Raw genomic sequence first — 23,618 nt, 5'->3', positions numbered from 1 at the left:
AATAAATAAAATATTAAAAAATTAAAAAAAAAATATATATATATATATGTCACACACACACACATACACACACACACACACACACACACACACACACACACTACGTGCGGAAACATACAGTGCTGGGACCCGGAAGCAGAGGGGGACCTCCTTGTGCCAAAGGGGAGGCGGCAAGCCCTGAGGTTCTGGAGAGGTTCTGGAGAGGTGGGCTGCCCTCAAGAAGGCTGTATGACTGCAGCTGGAGGCCGGGCCCCTCCTATAACACCTAGACACCTCCTTCTGAGATCAAGCCTTCCAAACATCCTAGAAAACTCAGAAATTCAAAATTTCCAATATTCTGTCTCTCTGTCCTCAGAGATCGCTGAAATCCCAGAGACTCTCCTATTTCAGGATCCCCGACACATGCCACAGACGGCCTGGGGCTCTCGGGGTGGCCCCGTTGTGGCCCGAAGGTTGAGAGTCAGACAGAGGAGGGTCTGAGTTCTAGCTCCAGCACGTCTAGTCTGGTGGGTGCTTCTTCCCAGGGCCCTGGTGGGGCTGGAGTCACAGACCCCGTTAAAGCCCCCACCCCACCCCCCAAGCCTGGTAAATGACAAGGTCAGTGAACAGGAACTATTTTTCTCTATCAGCTAAAAGTTTGTGTCTCCTTGTTTCAAGTCCAGAAATGTGGTTCACAATTCAGATGAAAGTGAAAAGAGCAAAAGCCAGCCTGGGGCTGGGCTCTGCCATGTGCTCTGTTTTTAGCCAGGGTTGACTTCGGACCCCAGCAGGGTTTTATGACACATTCTTTATGGATCCAGACTTTCTTCTGGGACAGGGTGAGGTACAGGCGGGGGGGGGGGGTGGGGGCGGGGGGAAGGTCAGGTATCGGGGAAAGTGACACCGAAGGGAAGTTTTCCTAGAAGTGCCACTGTTCTAGCTTGATATCCTCAGCCCTTTGCACTGAGAAGAGTTTCTGGTGGAAAGTCTGAGTAAACCCGGCCCACATTCAATAATATTTATTGACCACTAAGTGTCTAGCGATGGCAGATAGAGAAAGAGACGCAGTCGCAGCCCAAATGCTCACAAGAGTGGGGAAGAAGGGGCACCTGGGTGACTCAGCCAGTTGAGCGTCCGACTGATTTCAGCTCCCGTCATGATCTCACGGTTCACGAGTTCAAGCTCTGCATCGGGCTCCGCACTAACAGCACAGAATCTGCTTGGGATTTTCTCTCTCCCTCTCCCTCTGCCCACCCCCCCCAAAATAAATAAATAAACATTAAAAAAAAAAAAACAACAGAATGGTGAGGAAGGAAAGTAGCCCCACCAAGAGCTTCCATTTTTACGCTTGAGGCTTTTGAGCTCAGCACCTCCATTGACCACCACCCATGTGCTTGGCCCTCGGTGAGGTCCCAGGGCGGAGAGCCAGGTGGGTAGGATATGGCTCAGCCATGAGGAGCTCACCGTTTATTACAGGTGAGAAACCGACCCAAACACCTCCCAAGCATTAGGATAAAGGTGTTCTCACAAAGCATTCCCTTGAAGAAAATTGTGAGGTGGGGGGAACAGTGAGGGGGTCTGGAAGATCACAGGCAGAAGGGGGCGCTCGCGCATTGCCCGGGGAAGTGACGCTGCCAGCTGGGTTCATGGGGCCTGTGGGGAGTGGGAGGTGGGAGGATAGGACGAGGCCACGGAGCGCGGTTGGCTCTGGTACCCTGAGGACCTTCCTGGGTCCCACTCAGAAACTCAGACTCGACCCTGTGGGCAGTGGGGAACCACTGAGGGGTTTAAGCAGAGGGACAACGTGGTCCGATTTGCATTTTAGAAAGATCACACTGGCAGGCGCATGGGAGATGGCGTGGGGTGGGGCAAAGCCAGACACCGGGAGTACCATTTTGGAGGCCGTTACAACTGTCCCAGGGAGAAATAATGGCGCCCGGAACCATGGCGGTGGCAGGTAGGGTAGACTGAAGTGGGCAGTTTGGGGGGGTTACTTAGAAGGGAGAACTGGGGTTGCCTGGGTGGCTCAGCCGGTTAAGTGTCCAACTCTCGGTTTCAGCTCAGGTCATGATCTCGCTGTTGGTGGGTTCGAGACCCACTTTGGGCTTCATGCTGACCATGTGGAGGCTACTTGGGATTCACTCTCTCTCTCTCTCTCTCTCTGCCCTTCCCCCGCTTTCTCTCTCTCTCAAAACAAGTAAACTTAAAAAAAATATAAGGGAGAACTGACACCACTTGGTGATGCTGGTGAGGAGGATGGGCGGCTCTGAAGTTTCTAGTTGGGGTAGGGGAGGGGGTGGCGGTGGTGCCTTTAATGGCAGAACAGAAAGAGCAGATTAAAAAACATTTTTTTTTAATGCCTATTTATTTCTGAGAGAGCGAGCACATGTGAACACACGCGCTAGCGGGGGAGGGGCAGAGGGAGAGAAATGGGGACAGAGGATCGGACGTGGGCTCTGCACTGACAGCACAGATTCCCTAGGCGGGGCTCAAACTCACACGCTGTGAGTTCGTGACCTGAGCCGAAGTTGGACACTTAAGTGACTGAGCCCCCAGGTGCCCTAGAAAGAGCAGATTTGATGCAAGGGCAAAAGAATGAGCTTGGCTGTATACTCTGAGGTGCCCCGCAGAGACCCATGTAGAAACGAAGGACAGGTAAGTAATTGGAAATACGGGTCTGTGGCTGAAAACAGAGGCAGCTACTCACTGCACGAGATGGCGGTTATTAGTCAAGGGGATGGCAGCCGAATCGTGGGGGTCCGTACAGAGGTGAAGGGACACAGAGCAGCCGAGGAAAACCAGACAGTGGTCAAGGGGTAGCAGGAGACCCAGAAGAGGGGTGGCAGGGAAAGACCCGACGGGAGCATGATGCTCCAGGCCGAAGGGAGCCTCGCAGCGGCAAACGGGAAGGTACGGGCTGTGATGTGGGTGCCAGAGGAGCAGACAGGTGTTGGGTCAGTTCTGGGGGCTGGATGAGGTTTTAGTAGATGAAGAAGTCTTGGGAGAGAGGAGTGGAGACTATTTCTTTCTCGTTTGTTTTTCTTTTTGTTTATTTTTGAGAGAGCGCGCGCAAGGGAGGGGCAGAGAGAGAGGGGGAGGGGGGCAGAGGATCCGAAGCGGGTTCCGGGCCCGATAGCGCAGAGCCCGCTGTGGGGCTCGAACCCGATGAACTGTGAGATCATGACCTGAGCCACCCAGGCGCCGCGATACTATTTCTTTAAAAGACGCGGTGGTGAAGGAGAAGAGAGATGAGGAAAGGCAGGATTCAGGTCACACGGGACCTGGTGACACAGGAGCAGGCAGGCAGGGGGCCTGCAAGGGAGCGGCGGGGAGCCGCGGAGGGAAGTCAGGCAGGAGGAGTGGGCCTCCGTGAGGGAGAGCTAGTAGGGAAGGGGGCTCCAGAAGGGAGTGTTGTCCTTGGCACTTGCTGTGGGGGAAGGCCCCAGGCCCCAGCGGGACCCACGGGCCTGGGCTCAGGTGCGGGGAGCAGCGGGCCTGAAAGGGGGGCAGGGGCGTGCCTGGGCAGGGGCCACGGGTCGGGGGTGCAGAGTGAGGAGCCCGCAGGGGAGGCCGCGCGTGCGCTCAGGGCTCAGCATCCTGCCGAGGGGTTACTCACTGCTGACTCAGACCCAGGTGCTCATTTGCATGTTGTTCATGTCAAGCCAAAATGAGCAGGGATACCAGGGGGGCATCGCATCCCCTTTCTGAGCAGAACCGCCCCAGATCTTCGAAGCGCTCCTGCTGTGGTGCTGAGTCTCTGTGACTTAGACATATTTCCTTTGTAAAGGGCTCTGTTCAGTGCTGCCCACGTGGCTGTCTGTGAAATGGAGCTGAGGAGGAAAAAAACCACTCAGGAAGTTCATTTCCTCCCTAAGAACATGGAGGTAAAATTTAATTTTAGGTTGAATGCTCCGAGCACGGCCCTTCCCGCTGCCAAATATTTTCCCTTATCATCTATCTCCTCCCCCAGAATGTAACCAGGACGGGAACACTGTTTTGTATGCCTGTGCCTAGAACGGTGCCCGACACACGGTAGGTGCTTGACAAACACAGGACGTGACTGAACGTCTCGTTCCAAGCACTTTCTCTAAACCTTGCAGCCCTTAGGCACCTCACAGTTTAGGAAAGACTGACTCTGAGAGGTTAAGCGTTTCCCTAGGTCAGGGCACCTGGGTGGCTCAGTCAGTTAAGCGTCTGACTCTTGGTTTCGGCTCAGGTCATGATCTCACGGTTCATGAGTTCGAGCCCCGTGTTGGGCTCTGTGCTGACAGCATGGAGCCTGCTTGGGATTCTCTCTCTTCTTCGCTCTCTGCCCCTCCCTCCCACTCTCTCTCTCTCTCCTTCAAAATAAATAAACTTAAAAAAAAAAAAAAAAGCCATTTCCCTAGGTCAATCAGACTGCAGGGAAGGGGCAAGTCCCTACAATTTCAAGCAGGACTTCCCGCATGTGAAGCAATAGTTCAAAAACCACTTATGAGTTTATTAGGTGACTACTCCTGTGAAACCTATTCATGCTAACCCAACTCTGACAAGAACATCCCCGACAAGAACAAGCAAATGGACTGATTTCCACTCAAATATAAATAGCTTCCAAGGGGCTGAAATGCTCTGGCCAGCTGACTAGCTCAGTCTGTCCCAGTAGGTCAGGCCGACTAAGGAAGCCAGACCCCCCCCATCCCCCCAGTGGCTAGGAGCCCAAGCGGAGTTAAGTACTCTTGGGGAGACCGTGAACCAGCCCCATGAACTGGACACACAGAAGGCCCGTGGCCATTGGCCAGTCGGGGTGCCTGCCTCCACCAGGGCCAACAGCACACTGCTGGCCACTGGCCACCTAATGGGAGAGCCAGCCACCAGCCTTCAGCCCCCTTGTGTCCTTCCAGCTCTTCCTTTCAGGGAAAATACTTAAGCGACCGAACGATACTTAGGCGAAAATACTGAAAATACTCAAGCGACTGACTCATTTCAGCTCCATACCGGTTTTCATCGATGCTCTCAGATAATTACATATTGTTGACAAGGGGAAACCCTACACATAGCAGGAAGTCACCTCGCAACAATTCTGACCGTAGTGTCTGGGGAAAGGCACCTCTCTGTGAATCTGGGCCTGTGTTTGGGTCCCTGCTGGCTTGAGCCACTTCGCAGGGGGGTGTATGTGTCCTGCCTGTGACCTAAATTTTGGGTGTCTATCTTGTATTTCTGTTCCCTACAGCTAGAGGGCTTTGATTTCAAACCACAGGGGGAGCATGATGAGCAAATAGCTGTCAAAACCATTTTGGGGCGGAAACAGCCAATGGAAGGTTCGGTCAGCATCACTGCTTGTAAGTCCAAGAATCAGAGAAGAATCCAGGCCTCTGAGAGTTTCTTCGGTAAATGGAGTCCCTTAACTGTTAGTACAGGCTTTGTTTCTTCTTCTTTTTTTTTCCCCCCTCTACTACTCAGTAGCTTATTTTCTTTAAATTTTTTTTTCAACGTTTTTTTATTTTTGGGACGGAGAGAGACAGAGCATGAACGGGGGAGGGGCAGAGAGAGAGGGAGACACAGAATCGGAAACAGGCTCCAGGCTCCGAGCCATCAGCCCAGAGTCTGACGCGGGGCTCGAACTCACGGACCGCGAGATCGTGACCTGGCTGAAGTCGGACGCTTAACCGACTGCGCCACCCAGGCGCCCCTCAGTAGCTTATTTTCAAGCAGAACAGGGGGAAAAAAAATCCAGTCTCCAACGCCTGGGCCAGAGCAGAGTAATCACCAGCAAAACAGCTGTTAACATGGCTGACGCTCATTCCTGTTAACTACTTTAGTTAAGTTAAAGGACTGGCAGGAGAGAAATTCTGGCTGGCTGAGCAAGGAAAAACCTTTCAGAGGTAAGTCACCAAAGACAGTAGCAGATGTCATGGAGCGCAGAGCAGAAGCTACCAGGGACTTGACCGTCTCAAAGCAAAGCAAAACAGCTGATAAATACTCAGCCAAGCCAACTGCCAATTATACAAGAAGCTCAGGAAGCCAGAGAGGGTGTGAGTTTATTTTATTATTATTATTATTTTTTTACTAAAAAAAATTTTTTTAATGTTTGTTTTTGAGAGGGAGAGAGACAGAGACAGAGCATGAGTGGTGGGGCGGGGGGGGGGGGCAGAGAGGGAGAGGGAGACACAGAATCCGAAGCAGGCTTCAGGCTCCGAGCTAGAGTCCGACGTGGGGCTCGAACTCACGAACCGTGAGATCGTGACCTGAGCTGAAGTTGGATGGTTAACCGACTGAGCCACCCAGGCGCCCCTAGAAGTTTCTTTAATTAACAATTCACCCTTCTCTTCATCCACAGATCCATCAGCCCACGTCTCTTCAAAGATCTAGGATGTTGCTTCAGGTAACTGCCCTCCCCACAGGGAGCCAATCATGCAAACATGTAAATGTACGATTTGCAACTATAGCACTGTTGCAGTCTTAGGGTTACAAGTGGCTCCTAGGGTTCACAGGAGCCGGGAGCTAGTGAGCTAGAGAGCCAGTCGTTCAACCCCTTTTATTACGGCGCAGGGTTATGGCGACCAGGATAGGCTCCAGAGTGACACGAGTGTGGGGCTGAATAGACAGTCCTGCCATTGCTCGTGGCGTGATGCTGCTAGTCATGTAGCCACTCTGAGCCTGTTTCCCCATCTGTGAAGCAGGGATAATAGTCCCTCACTTAACGGGTGATGGAAAAATTACATGTGATCTAACAGGCAAAGCCTTTGGCACACAGCATCGTACCCAGCAAATGCTCAAAGAATGTGAGCTGTTCTCCCATGTCTATGAAGGCCCAGAAAGGTGCTGTTGGGTATCGCCATGTGGGTCCTATAAATTTCTACATCTCACGGTCATACCTATTAGAAAGTAACTTTGTAAGGAGAATTTGCAGATAAGAAAAGCTATTATGTAACGTTGTTAGGCTGTAACTTTGTCAAGTTGTGGCTATGAACATCCTCAGGCATTTGAAGATGAACAGATTTTTTCTGTTAGGAGTCCATACGTTACTCAAAATCAGAGAGCACTGCTTTATCCCACAGCATTAGTATTGTTCAGTATTAGCTAGAACCCACTAAACTTTTCTTCCATCTCCATCTCTTTTTTAAGGAAATACAGACTTAGTAAAGCAACATTTGGGACTATGCTGGGCTGGACACACATGTACTGTAATCACTTCTGTGTTCTGTCTTTACCTCTTCAGATATCAGATAACAACGGGTGTGAAAACAACAGTGGACCCTGTAAGATTTCCAGAGTCCCATGCACTGTTTTCTAGGGCAGGGAACGGGCTGATCTCTTACGGGCTCTCCCGTCATCTAAGAGCTCTAGTTCTTTTGTCCGTACAAGGCGGTTACTGGATGACCGGGAAATTGCTCACGGCCTGCAATTGACTGGAAGCAGAGGGCTAACCAGGCAGGATCAGAAGCAAAAGCAGGGGCGCCTGGGTGGCGCAGTCGGTTAAGCGTCCGACTTCAGCCAGGTCACGATCTCACGGTCCGTGAGTTCGAGCCCCGCGTCAGGCTCTGGGCTGATGGCTCGGAGCCTGGAGCCTGTTTCCGATTCTGTGTCTCCCTCTCTCTCTGCCCCTCCCCCGTTCATGCTCTGTCTCTCTCTGTCCCAAAAATAAATAAACGTTGAAAAAAAAAAAAACAGAAGCAAAAGCAACGAGAATCCCGACTCCCTCCTTCACCAGCGATGATCACGTGTGTCTGACCTTCAATTCCGTCTATATAATGGGGATGACGGTGTGCCCACATCACAGGACTGGCTCAGGTGAGTTACTGCACTATAAAAGGAAGGTGCTTTGTAAACACCAGAGCACCAAACGAGAAACCCCACTAACCAGACTGCTTCAGCCAGAGGACTCTGCTCACCGTGCTCTGGTCGTGTGCACACCCGAGCAGCGTCCGCACAGCCTCTCACTCCAGCTCATTGTGTCCTCAGCATCCTCCCACATCTCCCCTTTCCATAGCACCGGGACACCTTTCCTAGCATTCCAAGCACTGTGAAGAAACAATCCTTCTCTCTCCCACACATCACACACCAGCAACTTTCTATGGAATAGACGTCAGTTTAAAAATTTATTACAGGTGGTGGGGCCGGTGGGGGGGGGGATGAATAGGTGAAACACAGAGGAATTTTAGGGCAGTGAAGCTATTCTGTGTGTTACTTAGTAGTATGGTCAACACACCCCGTTATATATTTGTCTATTCCCATGGGACGTCAAAGAGTGAACCCTTGTGTAACTATAAAGTCATGAGTGATAATGATGTGTCAATGTAGGTTGTAGGCCGTCATTTTAACAAATGTACCCTCTGGGTGGGTGGGGGGTGATAGGAGGGAGGCTATGCATGTGTGGGGCTTGGCAGGGGGCAGTATACAGGAAATTTCTGTACCTTCTGACCAGGTTTGCCATGAACCTAAAACTGCTCTAAAAAGTAAAATCCATTAAAAAATTGATTTCACACACACACACACACACACACACACCCCCCTACGACTGAGATGGGCTCTGACAAATATGAAAATTTAAGAAATCTAACTCTTTATTTAACATCAAAGCTAACATCAAGTGTTTATTTAAAAAAATAATGGCACCTGCTTTGAATAGGGTGACAATCTACGCAGAATTTACAATTTTAGGCTGACATGAAACTATATGGTATCTCACCAAATGGAAATTCTAGAAAAGACCTCACAATAAACATTCTAGTTTCCATTTTCAGAACTGCTAACTACGGCCTAAACATATCTTAAACACAGAGCACGTTTTGTTGAAACATTTCTCTTAGGACAAACACAGGAGACATGTTTTAAATAAATTAAAATTGCAACACATAAATTATTCCTAAAACAATCAAGGTACATTACTTTCCAGCTTCTTATAAACAGAGAATTGTACTGACTTTAGAAAATTATAGGTTAGTTCTGCTTTTTATCTTCTGGGTTACCAAACTCTTGTTAACTGTACCTTCTTTTAGCTTCATAACCATTTTTGATGTAAATGGCCAATATTATTCTTTTCAGTGATTTATCCTTTTAGACCAACTCCTTCCTTAGCACGTGTGTTAAACTTCTTGAAACATTTCTCTCCAGCTAAAGCCCTGAATCTTAAATGCCATTTCACCCTACTCCTGGCTCACTCCTCAAAATTATAGAAATATGCAGTAGAGGTTGTTTAATCACACATGCTCATTTTAATAAGCATACCGAAATGCTTTTCCAAACCAATACAATCATACTTAGATTCCATACAAAGATGTTCCTATTTGATGCAAAACAATTTGGTATTTAAACTTCAATCCAAAAGGACAAAAATAATTAGTTGCTTGAGGGACTCCAATTCCCATCACAGTTATTGATCCCATAATTAAACCTGATATGCTGGAGAAAAGGCAGGGCAGTAAACATACCTAGCAGGGCAGTATTCCAATAAAAACAAGAGTGACAAAGTAGAAGGGCTAACTCCCACGGATGCTAATTGATGGAGAGGGATAACCGCGTTTGGGCCGTAATGGAAGCGGAGATCTCAGTCTGTCAACAGTTCATACTCATCACGTAAGCAAAACCACATGCTAGAAACCGGGGGCTGATCCTACTCTCTGTACAAAATCAGCAGTGGAGTACTTTTATTTACTGCTTCACTGTGGTTTGAATTGGGGGGGGGGTGGTTTCAATGTTTTGTTCTGGCTTGATCATACTCAAAATGTAAACTGGGATAACTGATTCCAATACCCACATAAGAGGATTTTTACATTTTTGTTTTGCCCTCAGTGAACTATCATTATCTTGGTGATCATGAAAATAGTATGTCACAAAAAAATCCTGTGCTAGAATGCAATATCCAGTATCTTTTTTTAATTTTCATGTTTATTATTGAGAGAGAGAGAAGAAAAACAAGCACGAGTGGGGGAGGGGCAGAGAGAGAGAGAGGGAGACACGGATTCCTAAGCAGAGATGTCAGCACAGAGCCCGATGCAGGGCCTGAACTCGTGAACTGCAAGATCATGACCTGAACTGAAGTCGGCACTTAACCAACTGAGCCACCCCCCAGATGCCCCTGCAACGTCCAGTATCTTAAAGCACTCAGTTTGCTGAGTGAGCAGGTGCCTGACCACCCCATGACTGGCTTCATCTTTACTACGAATGAAAGGTGGGGAAAGGGATTAGCGGACTTAAATGTAAATTAAATAACCAATTCCATGATATATCCCAGTTGGATCACTATTTTTAATTGAATAATGTATAAAATTTTACTTAATCTTACCCTTGTGCGGGAAAGGAAATACAATGGGAGGGTTTATTCCTTAAGAGAGCAGTAAACCACAGAGGGTAAAGGTCTCCTTGGAGTGTATCAACTTATTAAAAAGCTTCATGAACTTTCAACAAGACTCTAAAATAAGCATGCCATGTAGGTTGAGCATACCCAAGTGAAAACAAAGTTATCTGACGTCTAACGAGAACTGGTGGACGTACAGATTCTGTGCAAAAGAAGGCATGATCAAATGGGATGGTTTAGACCCAAGATTTCAGAGCAGAGCCAGTTTCTAGCCGCTTCTGTTAACAGCTCCAGACTGGAGGGGGCGGAGTGTGTGGCTTTCCATTTCCTCCCCTACTTCTGCAGCGGAGAGGAGACACGCGGATGCAGGCCTGGGAAGCGTCAAAGCGAATGTCGAGTGGAGCGTGGTGGCCAGTGAAGCAGGCCCACGTCCTGGGTCCTCCCCTGCAACCCTTAACCTCAAAGGGCTAGAAATCTCTCTCCCTCTCTCTAAAAAATAACAGCAGTATCTACATCCGCCGCAACCTCTGGCATACGCAAAGTGCCTCAGAAAGATGCGCAGAAATTGAGAGGCGCCCACCAGGACCCAGGGGTGGAAGCTGCATCCAGCCCTCAGCCGAATGGAGACTGACGCCCACGGGTGAAGGAGAATGCTGGCCATTAAAATACAGAAGCGAAAGAAAGCACACCGTTCTTTCTCCCTCCCATCCCTGGATCTGGAACTCTTTTCCGTCCCCTGGGTTTGACGGATCACAGTGTATTTACAGCCAACTTGGCAGAACAAGGGCGAGTCTGATGGTGGAAGGGGACACGGCCATGAGTTGGGGGTAGGGCTGCTGACTCCGTCTTCCCTGAATCCAAGATGCTTAACAGCCAAAGATTTCACGAAATGATCGTTACTGTTTTTAAGAAGCTTGAGTCCAGAATTAGATAGTGGGGACAGTTGAAGAAGTTTGTGAATTTACTAAAACCACTGAACTGTCAAGTTAAAAGAAGAAAGCTTGAGTTGTCTAAGTCTCACACACGCTGGACTTGTACCAAATGCTCGACTGTTCCACTCTCTCAAACCATGGCGCACTGTCACATTTTTTTTTTTTTCAGGAGATTTCCCCAAGAGCAGCTGTTCGCAAAATATTGCACTTAATTTAAATCCAGGCGATTTGATGTTTTCTGGAAGAAAATGTACACTAACATACATCTTTACGCCTTCAGAGAACAGAGCGGATGGCAGGAGGCAGGACTGAACAGCCGTTTCCATTAAAATCTTCTAACTTCATTTTCAGTAGGTACAGAGACAAAGAGATTTAAAGGGGAGTATCATCTGGGCTGAAAGTAGTGAGTAGAATCCCTCAAACAGGTTGAGGATGTTAACTTCTGAATGCTTTCACCTCAGGGGAAGAAGTGCGGCCCCTCTATTACCTGGGCCCTTGTCTCCAGGAAGATCCCGAGAGGTGACAGACAGCCTTCGCTTGGACACTGGATCAATCTATGTGATTCCGGCTGGTCTCACAGGGTCATAAGAGGACCTTCTCAGTCTCCATCCAGGTCGACTGCTCCCCCTGATCCAACTGCCACCCCATTAGACCACACATCCTATTTCCCTCCTGCTTCCAGAGCGCCTACCTCAGTGCACTTTCGCTTTATAAAAGTACAATTCTGTTGTCTTAAAGAAAAACAAAAACCCCACGACACGAGCATCATTTGTTTTCATTTGTGGAGTGAGATTTGCGACCCCTCGCAAGCCAGGGAATAGAGTGAATCACATCCTCACAGGGGGTCTATCACAATTAAGATGTGCTGGAATACAAACCTCCAGAGTAGTGCTTACTGGACCCTAATGTTCAAGCCATGGCTTGACGTGGGATTTGGAAGAATTTCTACATGCTTGAAGGCAAGATATTCAACGGCCACTTCAGATAAAATCAACGTGTGGCTCCCTGGATGTTAGAAGGTGAAAGCCCCACTCATAAATCTTCGCATCTTACCATTTAAAGTGCAAGACAAAACATCTAAGTCAGACGTCTGATGGATCAACAGGCGTAAGATTTCCGTGTTACTTGTGAGTCACGCACGACTGACCGCTATGGACACTGGGAACAGGTGGGGCCTAGGGTCCTCTGGACAAGTGGACTGGATGACACAGGATTTTCTGTACTTTCAAAGGCCACGAGGGTTCACCGTGGCCAATGCGTGTACTTCCCCTCCCCAAGTGCTGCTACATCCTTGCTGCTAACAGGACTCAGGGAAAAAATGCAACCACAAGCAACAGTGAAGCTCGACTGTGATAGAGACTTAAGAGAGAGACAGAGACTTAAAATCCCTTTTCTTCTGGATCATTAATTATGTCAAATGCTCAATAACCAGAGGCTGGCCATGCTGGGCTAGTCAGGTGGGCAGAAGATCTGGTGTGATTAAGGCAGTGAGCGACGTGGGGAGAGCTCTGAAACGGATTCACATTCGCTAAGGATGGGGACTGAGCCGGCAAGTACTACCGTGTGAAGGGAACTGTAGTTATTTACAATGCACAGCCCAGGCCTGGTCACCTCTAGTCAGCACAACCCCGTTCATTTGAAAATTTGGTAGGATGCACAGTTTTCTTTAAAACATCAATCTGAAAGAACCTGAAGACAGGAGGAACCCGCGGCTTCATCTGGGTATTATGATCCTTTCTATGGCACACAGAATATGGTCCCAGTTTTTACAAAATATCGCAAGAAGAGTCACGGCGAAGAAAGTGCCGAGAATGTGGAAGCGGCTCTTCATCATGGGCGAGACAAACTTGGCAATGGTAGACACGCACACTAGGATGACAGTCATGAAGGCCAGGATCACGTTTATGCACCTCCCCAGGAGCACTTTGGCATTCACGGTGTCTGTCTGCAGGACTTGCTGCTCTTGCTGGTGGAGCTCCAGCTTAGAAATGCGAGTCTGGCAGGATTCCAAGGCTTCCTGTGGGCAAGAGGGAGAGCAAGGGTCACACGCCGTCGGGACCATGGGCAACACGTGAGCACATGCTTGGACGTGCACGGAAGCTCCCTGGCTCAGGACACTCGATGCTGAGGCAGCTTCCAACAGCCAAGCTGACAGTGATGATGATGATGACAAAGAAGGGAAACGAGAATCCCAAGGCTCATTTATTCTGTTATTCACGGACAGAACGAACAACCATAAAATTCCATAAACGGGGACTTACGGTTAAGTATGTTGAAATAAAGCACATAAACTAGTGGCATCCGTTGGTATCATCAGGACCAAACCAGAGGAGGGGTAGGCCATTGTGGGACAGGCGACTACCCCCAGCCATGGAGTAGGTGGTACCTGTTTCCACTGCTCAGTGGATGTATGCATCCACTTATATAGACTGTGGAGGATGAAGGGAGAAGGGATGGGGACAGGACTGACCACGGGCGACTCGGCTCTCACTTGCTCTCTGAATGCTGTTACTCAGGACACTATCCACTGCTGCACATCCTTCCCAGAGCTCGTTCTTTCTAAGGCTTCAATCGCTAAGACGCAGAGGACCCCAAGTGTCTCTCTGGCCAAGTCACCTCCTCTGAGTTTGACTCATGTATCTACATGGCTCCTTGACATCCCCCTCTGAGCTTCTCAGAAGCACCTGGGATGCAACATGTCCAAGTGCGGATTCACATACCGCACCCTCTCCTGCACCTGCCATCGGTCCTGTTTCCCTTCTGGTGCTCCTTTCCTCGGAAAACAGCACCTGGCTCAGCCGGTTCCTCCCACCAGACACTCATTTCCGCTAATCCGTCCCCAGCCGTGTCGATGCGACCTACAGCATCTATCTTTAGGGGCTCATTTCTCTCCCCTCCCAGTCTCCACCCCCCAGTCCCACTCACCATGCTCTGGCCATGCTGGCTTTTTAAAGTTTGGAAAAGGAGCACGTTCGGGGCCTTTGTACATGCATATACTGAGCCTGAAACGTTTGGTTCCCCACTCCCTCCCCTCCTCACCGGTGGATCTCCCTCCCCTCTCAGGTCCCACCTGGGAAGCCGTCCCAGCCCCATCGGACGATGTGAAGTTTCCCCCAGCCCTCTCCCCCAACCAGAAGACCACAGCTGCACAAGGATGGGGACTGGGCCACCTGCTGTTACCCCAGCAAAGGGCCGGCCATGCAGCAGGGAGCAGACAGGCGCCAGGAAGGAGGCATGAGGCTCATGAGAGGAAACTCTGTGCCTCTTAGGAGAACAGGACCTGACTAGAGGTGGTACAACGAGCCCCTTTTCAGTTCACTAGCCTACTGTCTAACTCGCTTACCAACATGTGCTTGCTTGGTTACAACACAGCCATCTTGTCAGGTTTTAAACAACCATAACAGCTGTAACACTGATTCGCTTTTCTTCCGCTGAATATACTCTATGGGCCAAAGAACAGAGTTCTCTGTTACTATAGTAACTTTCATGACATGGGTTACCAACAGAGAAGGTAAAACTCCTTCAGATTTTCACATTCTAAAAAAGCGCTGGCCTCCTAAAAGAGCAGGCACGTGCCCCAGAGATCACGAATTCTTTTCAACTATTTGAGCTCACGGTCTCCTCTTTTTTAGACGCGGCAGGGAAGAGCGGACAGAACAAGACAAAAGACCAACATTTTTGGCAAATTCATTCATCTTTAATTGGGTACACACATTACATATATAAACAGACTAATCCCAGAACTGAATTCCTTGGAACTGCTATCAAATTTTTTACCAAAAGAAAGATCCAAGAAAATTAAGTAGTGAGTTGCAAGGAATTTTAGTTACAGCACCCACTAAGTGATGGCCCCGTGATTCTTAGCACTTCTTTGGATCCAGTGTTTAACTTAACTGGGGACAAGGACAGAGAACTGACTGAATTATCCTTAAGCCTGTTTTAATTGGGAATTCTAATAAAACAAAACTCAATTTCTTAAAACAGTAAAACCCTTGCCTCCCTGTGGACAACAGCCACCCTCACCTGTAGCAGCTCTTCCCACTGTAGAACCCTGCCTGTACGAACAAAACAAACGTGAACTGAAGACGAACTTGAGGGGGCCCGATTGTGAAAAGCCCCGAGGAATAGGGCTCCTCACCAATATAACAGAAAACACGGCCGGCATTTATTTTTTGACTGCCTGCTATGTGTCAGGAAGATTTAAGTACTTTATATATATTATCCATTTAATCCTCCTGACAGCCTTTTGAGGTGAAGCTCACTGATGAGATTTCCATTTTACAGATAAGGAAACTGAGGCCCAGGGAGCTAACTTATCCAGAGTCACACGGTAAGCGGTAGAGCCAGGACTCTCACTGTCTGAACAAAGAAGACTCTATAGTCACACACACAGATGTCCTCTTTGCATTTGTGAGCTGGAGACGAAACCAGAAAAATGTTCAAATGAACTACTCTATATAGTGAAGCTCGCTTTCTGAAGTCCCTCACTTTATCTTACTCGTTCATCTTTAAAGTATGTTTTTTTTTAAAAAAGAAAAGGAAAAAAGAACACTAACCCAAACTATCCCCTAAATAAGAAAACCACATATTTAGACATAATCCAGTGGCATCGCAGACATGTTCTAAAAACAGAATGTTTTAATAAAACTGACTGCACTGTTCGCCCTGCAACACTTAACATTTAAATGGGTCACATTCTTTAAACCAGTCAATGGTGATGCTAAGTCTCCTAACCCAGAGCAAGGGCAAAACCTCCCTAGTGTCTCCCACACCTCGGTGCTCAGAGGTAGAAGGTTTCCCACCAGCTCTGCCTGATGCTCTGGATCCCAGAAACATCCAAGTAGATGCCTGGGATTGGCATAGACTCACAGCCCGCGACACAGAGAAGAACAAAACGTGGGCAGCTGAAACTCCAGCTCACACACTGTGGGGGAAAAAAAATCTCCCTTTCTATGTTTCAGTTTTCTCCCTCATAAAGTATGGCTGGAGAAAATCACCACTGCCTACAAAGACAAGTCGTAAAAATGGAGCTGAGCACTACTTGGAGAGTGTGCTTTCTTGCTTTTTAATTATTTTTTTTTTGGTAAAGTTTATTTATTTTGGGAGAGAGAGAGAGAGAGAGAGAAAACAAGTAAGCATGAGTGGGGGAGGGGCAGAGAGAGAGGGAGACAGAGAATCTCAAGCAGGCTCTTTCCTGTCTGTGCAGAGCCCGACGTGGGGCTCGAACTCACAAACCGTGAGATCATGACCTGAGCTGAAATGAAGAGTCGGATGCTTAACCGACTCAGGCACCCAGGTGCCCCTACCTTTTTGCTTTTTTAAAAAAGATGATGACGGTCCCTGGGTGCCTCAGTCAGTTAAGCGTCTGACTCTTCATTTCAGCTCAGGTCACGATCTCGCGGTTTGTGAGTTCGAGCCCCATGTCGGACTCTGCACAGACAGGAAAGAGCCTGCTTGAGATTCTCTGTCTCCCTCTCTCTCTGTCCCTCTCTCCCTTTCTCTTTCAAAAATAAATAAACTTTGAAAAAAGAAAAAAAGAAGATCAATAGGAATGTAAATTGCTTCAGCCACTATGGAAAACATATAGAAATTCCTTAAAAAATGAAACCTAGAACTCCCTATGATCCAGCAATTCCACTTTTGAGTATATACCCGAAAGAAATGAAACCAGTTTCTAGAAGAGAACCCCCATATTCACAGCAGCATTATTTATAACAGCCAAGACACAGAACAACCTGAGTCCATCAACAGATGAATAAAGAAATGTGGTACACATCTACACAATGGAATATTATGCGGCCATGTGTCACTTGTGGATGGACTCTGACGGCATGATGCTAAGTGAGGAGTCAGACGGAGGAAGACAAACAAGCTGTATGATCTCACTTATATGTGGAATTGAAAAAACAAACACTCATAGAAACAAAGAACAGATTGGTGGTTCCTAGAGGCAGGGGTGGAGGGTAGGGGAAATGGGTGAAAGTGGTCAAAAGGTCCAAACTTCTAGTTATGAGGATGTAATGTGTAACGCAGATGACTACAGTTAACAGTACTGTATTACGTATTCGAAAGCTGTTAAGAGAGTAGGTCTTAAAAATTCTCATCGCAAGAAAACAATGTGTTAATTATGTGAGGTGATGGATGTTAACTCACTTAGGCGATCATTTTGCGCGCGCGCGCTCGCGCTCTCTCTCTCTATAAATCATTATGTTGTACACTTTAATGCAAAGTTGTATGTCAATTATCTCAGTGAAAGTAGAAGAAAAGAAAGAGACCCTCTAGTAGCAGGAAAAAAAAAAAAAGCACTCAGGAAGACTAGGGCTGTTTCACTACAGTGCTGCCATCACATTAATCCTGAGACGTGCTTTTGTTTACACTGACTCAGCAACCCCATCCATCCATCCATCCATCCATCCATCCATCCATCCATCCATCCAGATCTTACCGATCCCTGCCAAGTCCCACCCTTTCTGGACATTCATTCACGTTCATTATTCAAGGACTGTCCACAAAACCTCATCCAAGTCACTTAACCTCTCTGCCTTAGTCTCCACAGCTGAGAAATGGGGAAAATACTAAGAACTGCCCGAAAGGGTTATTGTAAGGAGGAGCTGGAGAGAGAATTCTGGGAGACATGGCAAGTGCTCTGCTAATGTATGGTATATGGTATGCACTCAAGTCCTTGAAATTCTTACAAATATCCAAGCTATTCCTAGTCTACAGATGAGCAAACATATCCAAGACTTGCTCAGGGTCACATAACTGGTAAATGGCTGACCTGGGACTAAAATCTAGTATCTGACCGCAAAATGACCAACCGTCCCAGCAGTTCATAGCTTGTTGGGCACTGTGTGTCTGAATCCTGTGGCTTTTACTGTCTGGATCACATAATTTGGCCCCTGTTCATGTTTGCTTGAGCCGTTTGGCAGGTTACCCAATCCTGACTCCCCATCTAGTCAGTAAGCTTCTTGAAGGCAAGGTTTGCCTCATATTTAAAAAGTTTTGCAATTTTGGTAGGGGTGGTGGAGGGGGCGGGGAGGGAGGAGAGGTTATAGGCGATGGGCTTGGGTAGATAATAAATATTTGTTAATCAAAATAACTACACAGAGACACCTAGAACACGAGCTAATGGGGTTAATAAGGTAGAGAATGTTTGTGCAGAGAAAACATTTTGCTGCACGTGCCAGGAATCCTGTCGGGTTTATGGGATAATGCATTTAGAGTTCGTTGAACGACTTAAAGGCTGGGAAGAGCCCGCATTGAGTGCCCGACGGCGAAGGGAACGGTACCTGGATGTCCCGTGAGCGCTCATAGGCCTGGTAGGCCACCTTCTCCTCGATGCTGGCCAGCTCCTGCTTCAGGTTGGCTGTCTCGTGCTGATGCAGATCCGTCAGGTCGTGCAGCTGGTCTTCCAGTCGCTCGTACCTTTGCAAAGACAGGAGCTGATTCTGAGTGTGACACTTCAAAGGTCTCCTGGTTTTCATTCCCCAGAAGACTATGCTTCCAAAAGAATACGTCCAGCTACAGGGAACATGCTTTTGGCTAACCGTGAATTCCAGCTAAAAGCACTGGTCTCTGCCACATTACCTTCTGCGTCCTCACTCCTGAGGTTTCACACACACCGAAGTTGGCTTCCCCACCTCATCAGACAAGCTGAGAAATGGGGAAAATAGTAAGAATTGCCCAAAAGGGCTGCTGTAAGGAGGCGTTGCGGTGACGACACAACAGGCCTGATGCACTCACCAGTGCCGGTCAATGGACAGGGAGGGCTGTCTGGGGTCCGGCTCAAGACAAGGACCTGCTGGTGTCCCCCCTCCCCCCCTTCTGCCTGCACAGCACCTTCTGGTTCGCAGGCATGGCTTGAGAGCCCGTAAGGAAAGAACCAACTTCTACACTAGAGTTAACTCCATTTCCCAAGGCATACTCTGATTCTGAAAACATGCTTCAATTCTTGGAACTTAGTGCTGATAAAAACATTAAACTCATTAGAAATTATAGGGAGCCTGGGTGGCTCAGTCAGTTAAGCGGCCAACTTGTCATGATCTCAGGTCATGATCTCATGGTTTGTGAGTTCAAGCCTGGCGTTGGGCTCTGTGCTCCCTGCATGGAGCCTACTTCGGATCTTCTGTCTCCCTTTTTCTGGCCCCTGCCCCACTCAGGCACTCCCTCTCCCTCTCTCTCTCTCTCTCTCTCTCAAAAATAAATAAACTTAAAAAAAAACATTTTTAAAGAAAGAAATTATAAATGACTTACAAGTGGCATTTCCAAAAGTCCAAATCTTGAGTAACAGAAGAACAAAGATTGTCATTCCCACCTCCCATTTCCCTCAAAGAAGAGGGATTTGTCTTATATTTGAAAACTTAGCATGTTTATTTGAAAACAGGAAGCACTATTTGGGTAATGCATTAGCCTGAAATGACTTCTATCAATGTCAGTGTTAGATGCTTATATAGGTCACCTGACAGAATCATATGAGAGAGAGACAAGAGGGAGGGAGACAGATTATACGTCAACTATACCTCAAGAAAAAAAGTGAGATCAAAAAGTAATTTCATGCAGGGGTTCCTGGGTGGCTCAGTCGGTTAAATGTCCGACTTTGGCTGAGGTCATGATCTCACAGTTCGTGAGATTGAGCCCCATTTCGGGCTCTGTGCTGACAGCTCAGAGCCTGGAGCCTGCTTCAGATTCTGTGTCTCCCTCTCTCTCTGCCCCTCCCCCACACGCTCGCTCATGCTCTCTCTCTCTCTCAAAAATAAATACTCTTAAAAGAAAGTAATTTAATGAAAATTTAATAATTATTCTCAGATAGGACTTCATAGGTACCCAATGTTGGCGTAAAAGCCTTTTAAAGATCTCTTACAGCAAACAATACAGTCAGAGGCTAACCCTTGGACAATCACAAACATAACTACACGACAAATGAGGAAACTACCCTAAATTTATATAAGTGGGTATTTGTGAGTTGGAATAAAATTTGGATCTAAAGAGTAGTATATCCCGAACTATTCAGATGGAATTGAAGTCAGTATTTTCTGGAAAACCTGTGACTCAAAAATAGTTATGTGAGAAAGACACTAGAGTCAAAGATGTATGCTGAAAGTTTTAAAAAATGGTTTCATAGAATATAAGAGCTGAAAAAAGCCACATTTACAAATTAATACATTTAAAACCATTTTGAGATATAAAGTATGTAAGTTAAATTTAAAGTTTAACCTTACAGTATGTAATGGGCTTTTAATATTTTTTTAATTTTTAAAATTTTTATTTATTTTTGAGAGAAAGAGAGACAAGACAGCATGTGAGCTGGGCAGGGGCAGAGAAAGAGAGACACAGAATCCGAAGCAGGCTCTGGGCTCTGAACTGTCAGCACAGAGCCTGATGCAGGGCTTAAACTCACGAACCACCAGATCAGGACCTGAGCCAAACTTGGACGCTTAACTGACTGAGCCACCCAGGTGTTCCATGGGCATTTAACTTTTTCTCTACATTTTTATAAGTTAACATGTTCGTTTTGACTAAAAACAAAAACAAAACAAACAACCACAATTTTGGGGGCGCCTGGCTGGCTCAGTTGATAGCAAGCATGTGATTCTTGATCTCAGGGTTGTGGGTTCAAGCCCCACACTAGTACAGAGATTACTTAAAATCTTAAAAAAGCAAAACAAAACAAAAACTTTGGGGAATCTTTTTACTGAGAAATAGTAGAAAATCACTTCTTATTAATATTTTTATTAATTAGTTATAGGCACATAAAATCTAGCCTATAAATACCTTTTAGAAGTAGCTAATATAGGGGTGCCTGGGCGGCGCAGTCAGTTATGCATTGGACTCTTGATCTCGGCTCAGGCGATGATCTCATAGTTCGTGGGTTTGAGCCCTGCATGGAGCTCTGCACTGACAGCGTGGAGCCTGCTTGGGATTCTGTCTCTCCTTCTCTCTGTCCCTCCCCCACTTGTGCATGTGCTCTCCCTCTCAAAATAAATAAACTTTAAAAAGATGAGCTAATATAAAAAAATAAAATTAGCTAATATAACCCACAAGATTTGAATTTATACTTTACTCTTAAGATTTCTTTTGAAAACTCTTTATTTATGGTGAAAAGTTTAGTAAGCAAAATATCGTACATAAAAAAAATGTACACTATATAAAAACTTGAAGATTAATGTGCCAAAGAAAATCTACCTTGTTGAACAATGCAGTGATTTCTTTTTAAAATGGTTATTTATTATTTTTGAGAGAGACAGAAACAGAGACCATACGCGTGCAGGGGAGGGGCAGAGAGAGAGGTAGACAGAGGATCCGAAGTGGGTTCTGTGCTGACCTGATGTGGGCTCAAACTCACAAACCGCGAAATTATGACCTGAGCCGAAGTAGGACGCTTAGCTAACTGAGTCACCCAGGTTCCCCAACCATACAATGGGTCATTTACTTGACAGTTATCATGGAGGAAAATAAAATACAGACCTATGAATTAGTGTAACAAAACTTTATGACAGAAGTCTACTGGAGCTTAAGAAGGAACTCCCATGTGCACATAAGCTACAGACTATATAGCGACATTTTAACAGACTCACACAACTCTCTCTGAAGTATCAACCTGTACGTCACAAACTATAAAGTTTAGAATCACGAAGTATGGAAAACACTACTGATTTTAAATGTTTTTTTGATCCACATCCATATTCATGGAAAACACAACCATGAGCGTGTCACTTCCAAGCAATCTCTCTGCACTTAGTAGGTCATGCTTCTAGAAGAATTCCAAGAGAACAGTCTGACATACCTGTATCTCTCCTCTTGCAGCGTCTGAGAAATAAAACCGTATTCTCTCTTAAACTGCACCTTCAGCGCCTCGATGTCCTCGGCCAGCTGTGCCTGGGTGTCCTTGATCTCCCTCAGCTCCTCCAGGATCATGGTGAGCTTGCCCTGGCTGTCCAGCGTGCCGGCTCCGCTGGCCCCGAAGGACTGGTTTCCGTTACTGTCGGCGGAGCCCGACGTGCCACTCGAACACTCGTCATCGCTGCCGTACTTGGGTTTGTTCACAATGGTGGCGCTGCCCCCATAGGCCCGCGGACTCCCTTCAGGCCTAAATTCCTCCAGGGAATTTTTTAAGTGAGCGATGTTATCGGCGCTGCCAAACTTATTCCGGATCAGGTTGGCAAACTCCCTGGACTTATTGAAGACGAACACGGGCGGGGTGAGGGACACGCCCGGCATGCCCGATTTACCGCACTCCGTGCCGTGGGGAGCAGTTCGAGACTTCGCGTGGGCATCTTTCAGGGAGTGCGGCACGTCCTTCAGGTTGTCTTTGGCAATGTCCTTTGCGCTTCTGGAGGCTCCATTCTGCTCGATCTCCCTGAGCTTTCTATGATACTGTTCTAACTTCTTCTGAAGCTGGGCAATGGAGTGAGCGGACTTCTGATTCTTCTTCTCAAAGACTTGCTTGATGCGGCCCGCCTGCTGCTTGTCTGCGCTGTTGACTAGTTTCAGATACTCTGCAACATTGCCGTCGCGGGACGTCTGCTCGATTTTGATCTGCTCTGTCACCTTCAGAATTTTTTGCTTCAGGCTGTCCGCACTGAGTTTGACCTTGTGGAAGTCCAGGATGCCATCCGGTACGTCAAAGTTGAGGTTGGTGTCGGACCCCCCTCGGCGAATGTTCAGGGGCAGGCTTAGGGTGTTCATGTCATGTCGCTCTACCTGAAAGAGACAGGGAGGAAGCACTTGAAGACTTGAAGGCAAAGGCACAGTTACTGTGATAGAATCTGGGCACACACTACAGACATACTTCAGGTCCCAGATCTTTAAACTGCAAGTATTCCTAAGATAAAAACTCCCTACTATTCTCCCAGTTGAACAGAGGACAGCCCAACTCCTTCCTGCATCCATGTGTACTATGAGATTCAGGTTTCCCAGGGCTTCCAATGTTTTGTCTCATTACATGTAATTGTCAGTTGCCAGGGTGGAAAATGCATAATGGGACAAGGTTACCCTCAGTCCTAGTTTCCCCAAATGCCCAGGTAACTAGGGTGCCTGCCATGCTCCACGCACGGTGAATTTCGACACTGTGGGAAATGCATCCAGTTCAGACCTCAATCGCTTAAGAAGCAGAATGAGGGAAAAGTTCCAGCAGGTACATTCATCAACACAAGAAATTATTTTCTTACTGGAATCATTAAGCAGATGTGATGGGATAATATGATGCAAGATTAATTTTACTGAGTAACGGGACAGTGTGTACAGGTGGAAATAACCCAACCACAACAGAAGTGATTAAAAAAAAAAAAGAACAGCAAGTGATAATACCCTGTGAAATGGCTTTCTCACTCAAGGGCCACCTGGGGAAGAAGTGCAAAGTATCACTGAGCACCATAGGTTTGTGCCGGGAAAGGGAAAGGGAAAGGGAAAGGGAAAGGGAAAGGGAAAGGGAA

At 47.2% G+C, this 23,618-nt stretch overlaps 1 protein-coding gene across 14 annotated transcripts in view; it reads right to left on the bottom strand.

The window, feature by feature from the left end:
- TMCC3 (transmembrane and coiled-coil domain family 3) overlaps positions 1–23,618 on the bottom strand; it is a 329,048-nt gene that overhangs the window by 27,664 nt on the left and 277,766 nt on the right. For 12 of the 14 annotated variants that reach the window (XM_040491211.1, XM_040491215.1, XM_040491212.1 and 9 more), the window contains 3 exons: positions 21,971–22,887; positions 18,477–18,612; positions 11,944–13,204 (listed from right to left, as the gene is read on the bottom strand). In XM_040491211.1, coding sequence (XP_040347145.1) covers positions 12,902–13,204; positions 18,477–18,612; positions 21,971–22,887 — 1,356 coding nt within the window. In that variant the 3' untranslated portion in view covers positions 11,944–12,901. Of the gene's footprint in view, positions 1–3,162; positions 3,797–11,943; positions 13,205–18,476; positions 18,613–21,970; positions 22,888–23,618 lie in introns of those variants that run through there. The other 2 variants (XM_040491221.1, XM_040491209.1) reach the window with 2 other exon arrangements.

The sequence above is a fragment of the Herpailurus yagouaroundi genome, unplaced genomic scaffold, assembly GCF_014898765.1.
Source record: "Herpailurus yagouaroundi ecotype Mexico unplaced genomic scaffold, PumYag 182, whole genome shotgun sequence".
Taxonomy (NCBI): Eukaryota; Metazoa; Chordata; class Mammalia; order Carnivora; family Felidae; genus Herpailurus; species Herpailurus yagouaroundi.
This window is presented reverse-complemented; position numbering and strand designations above follow the sequence as displayed.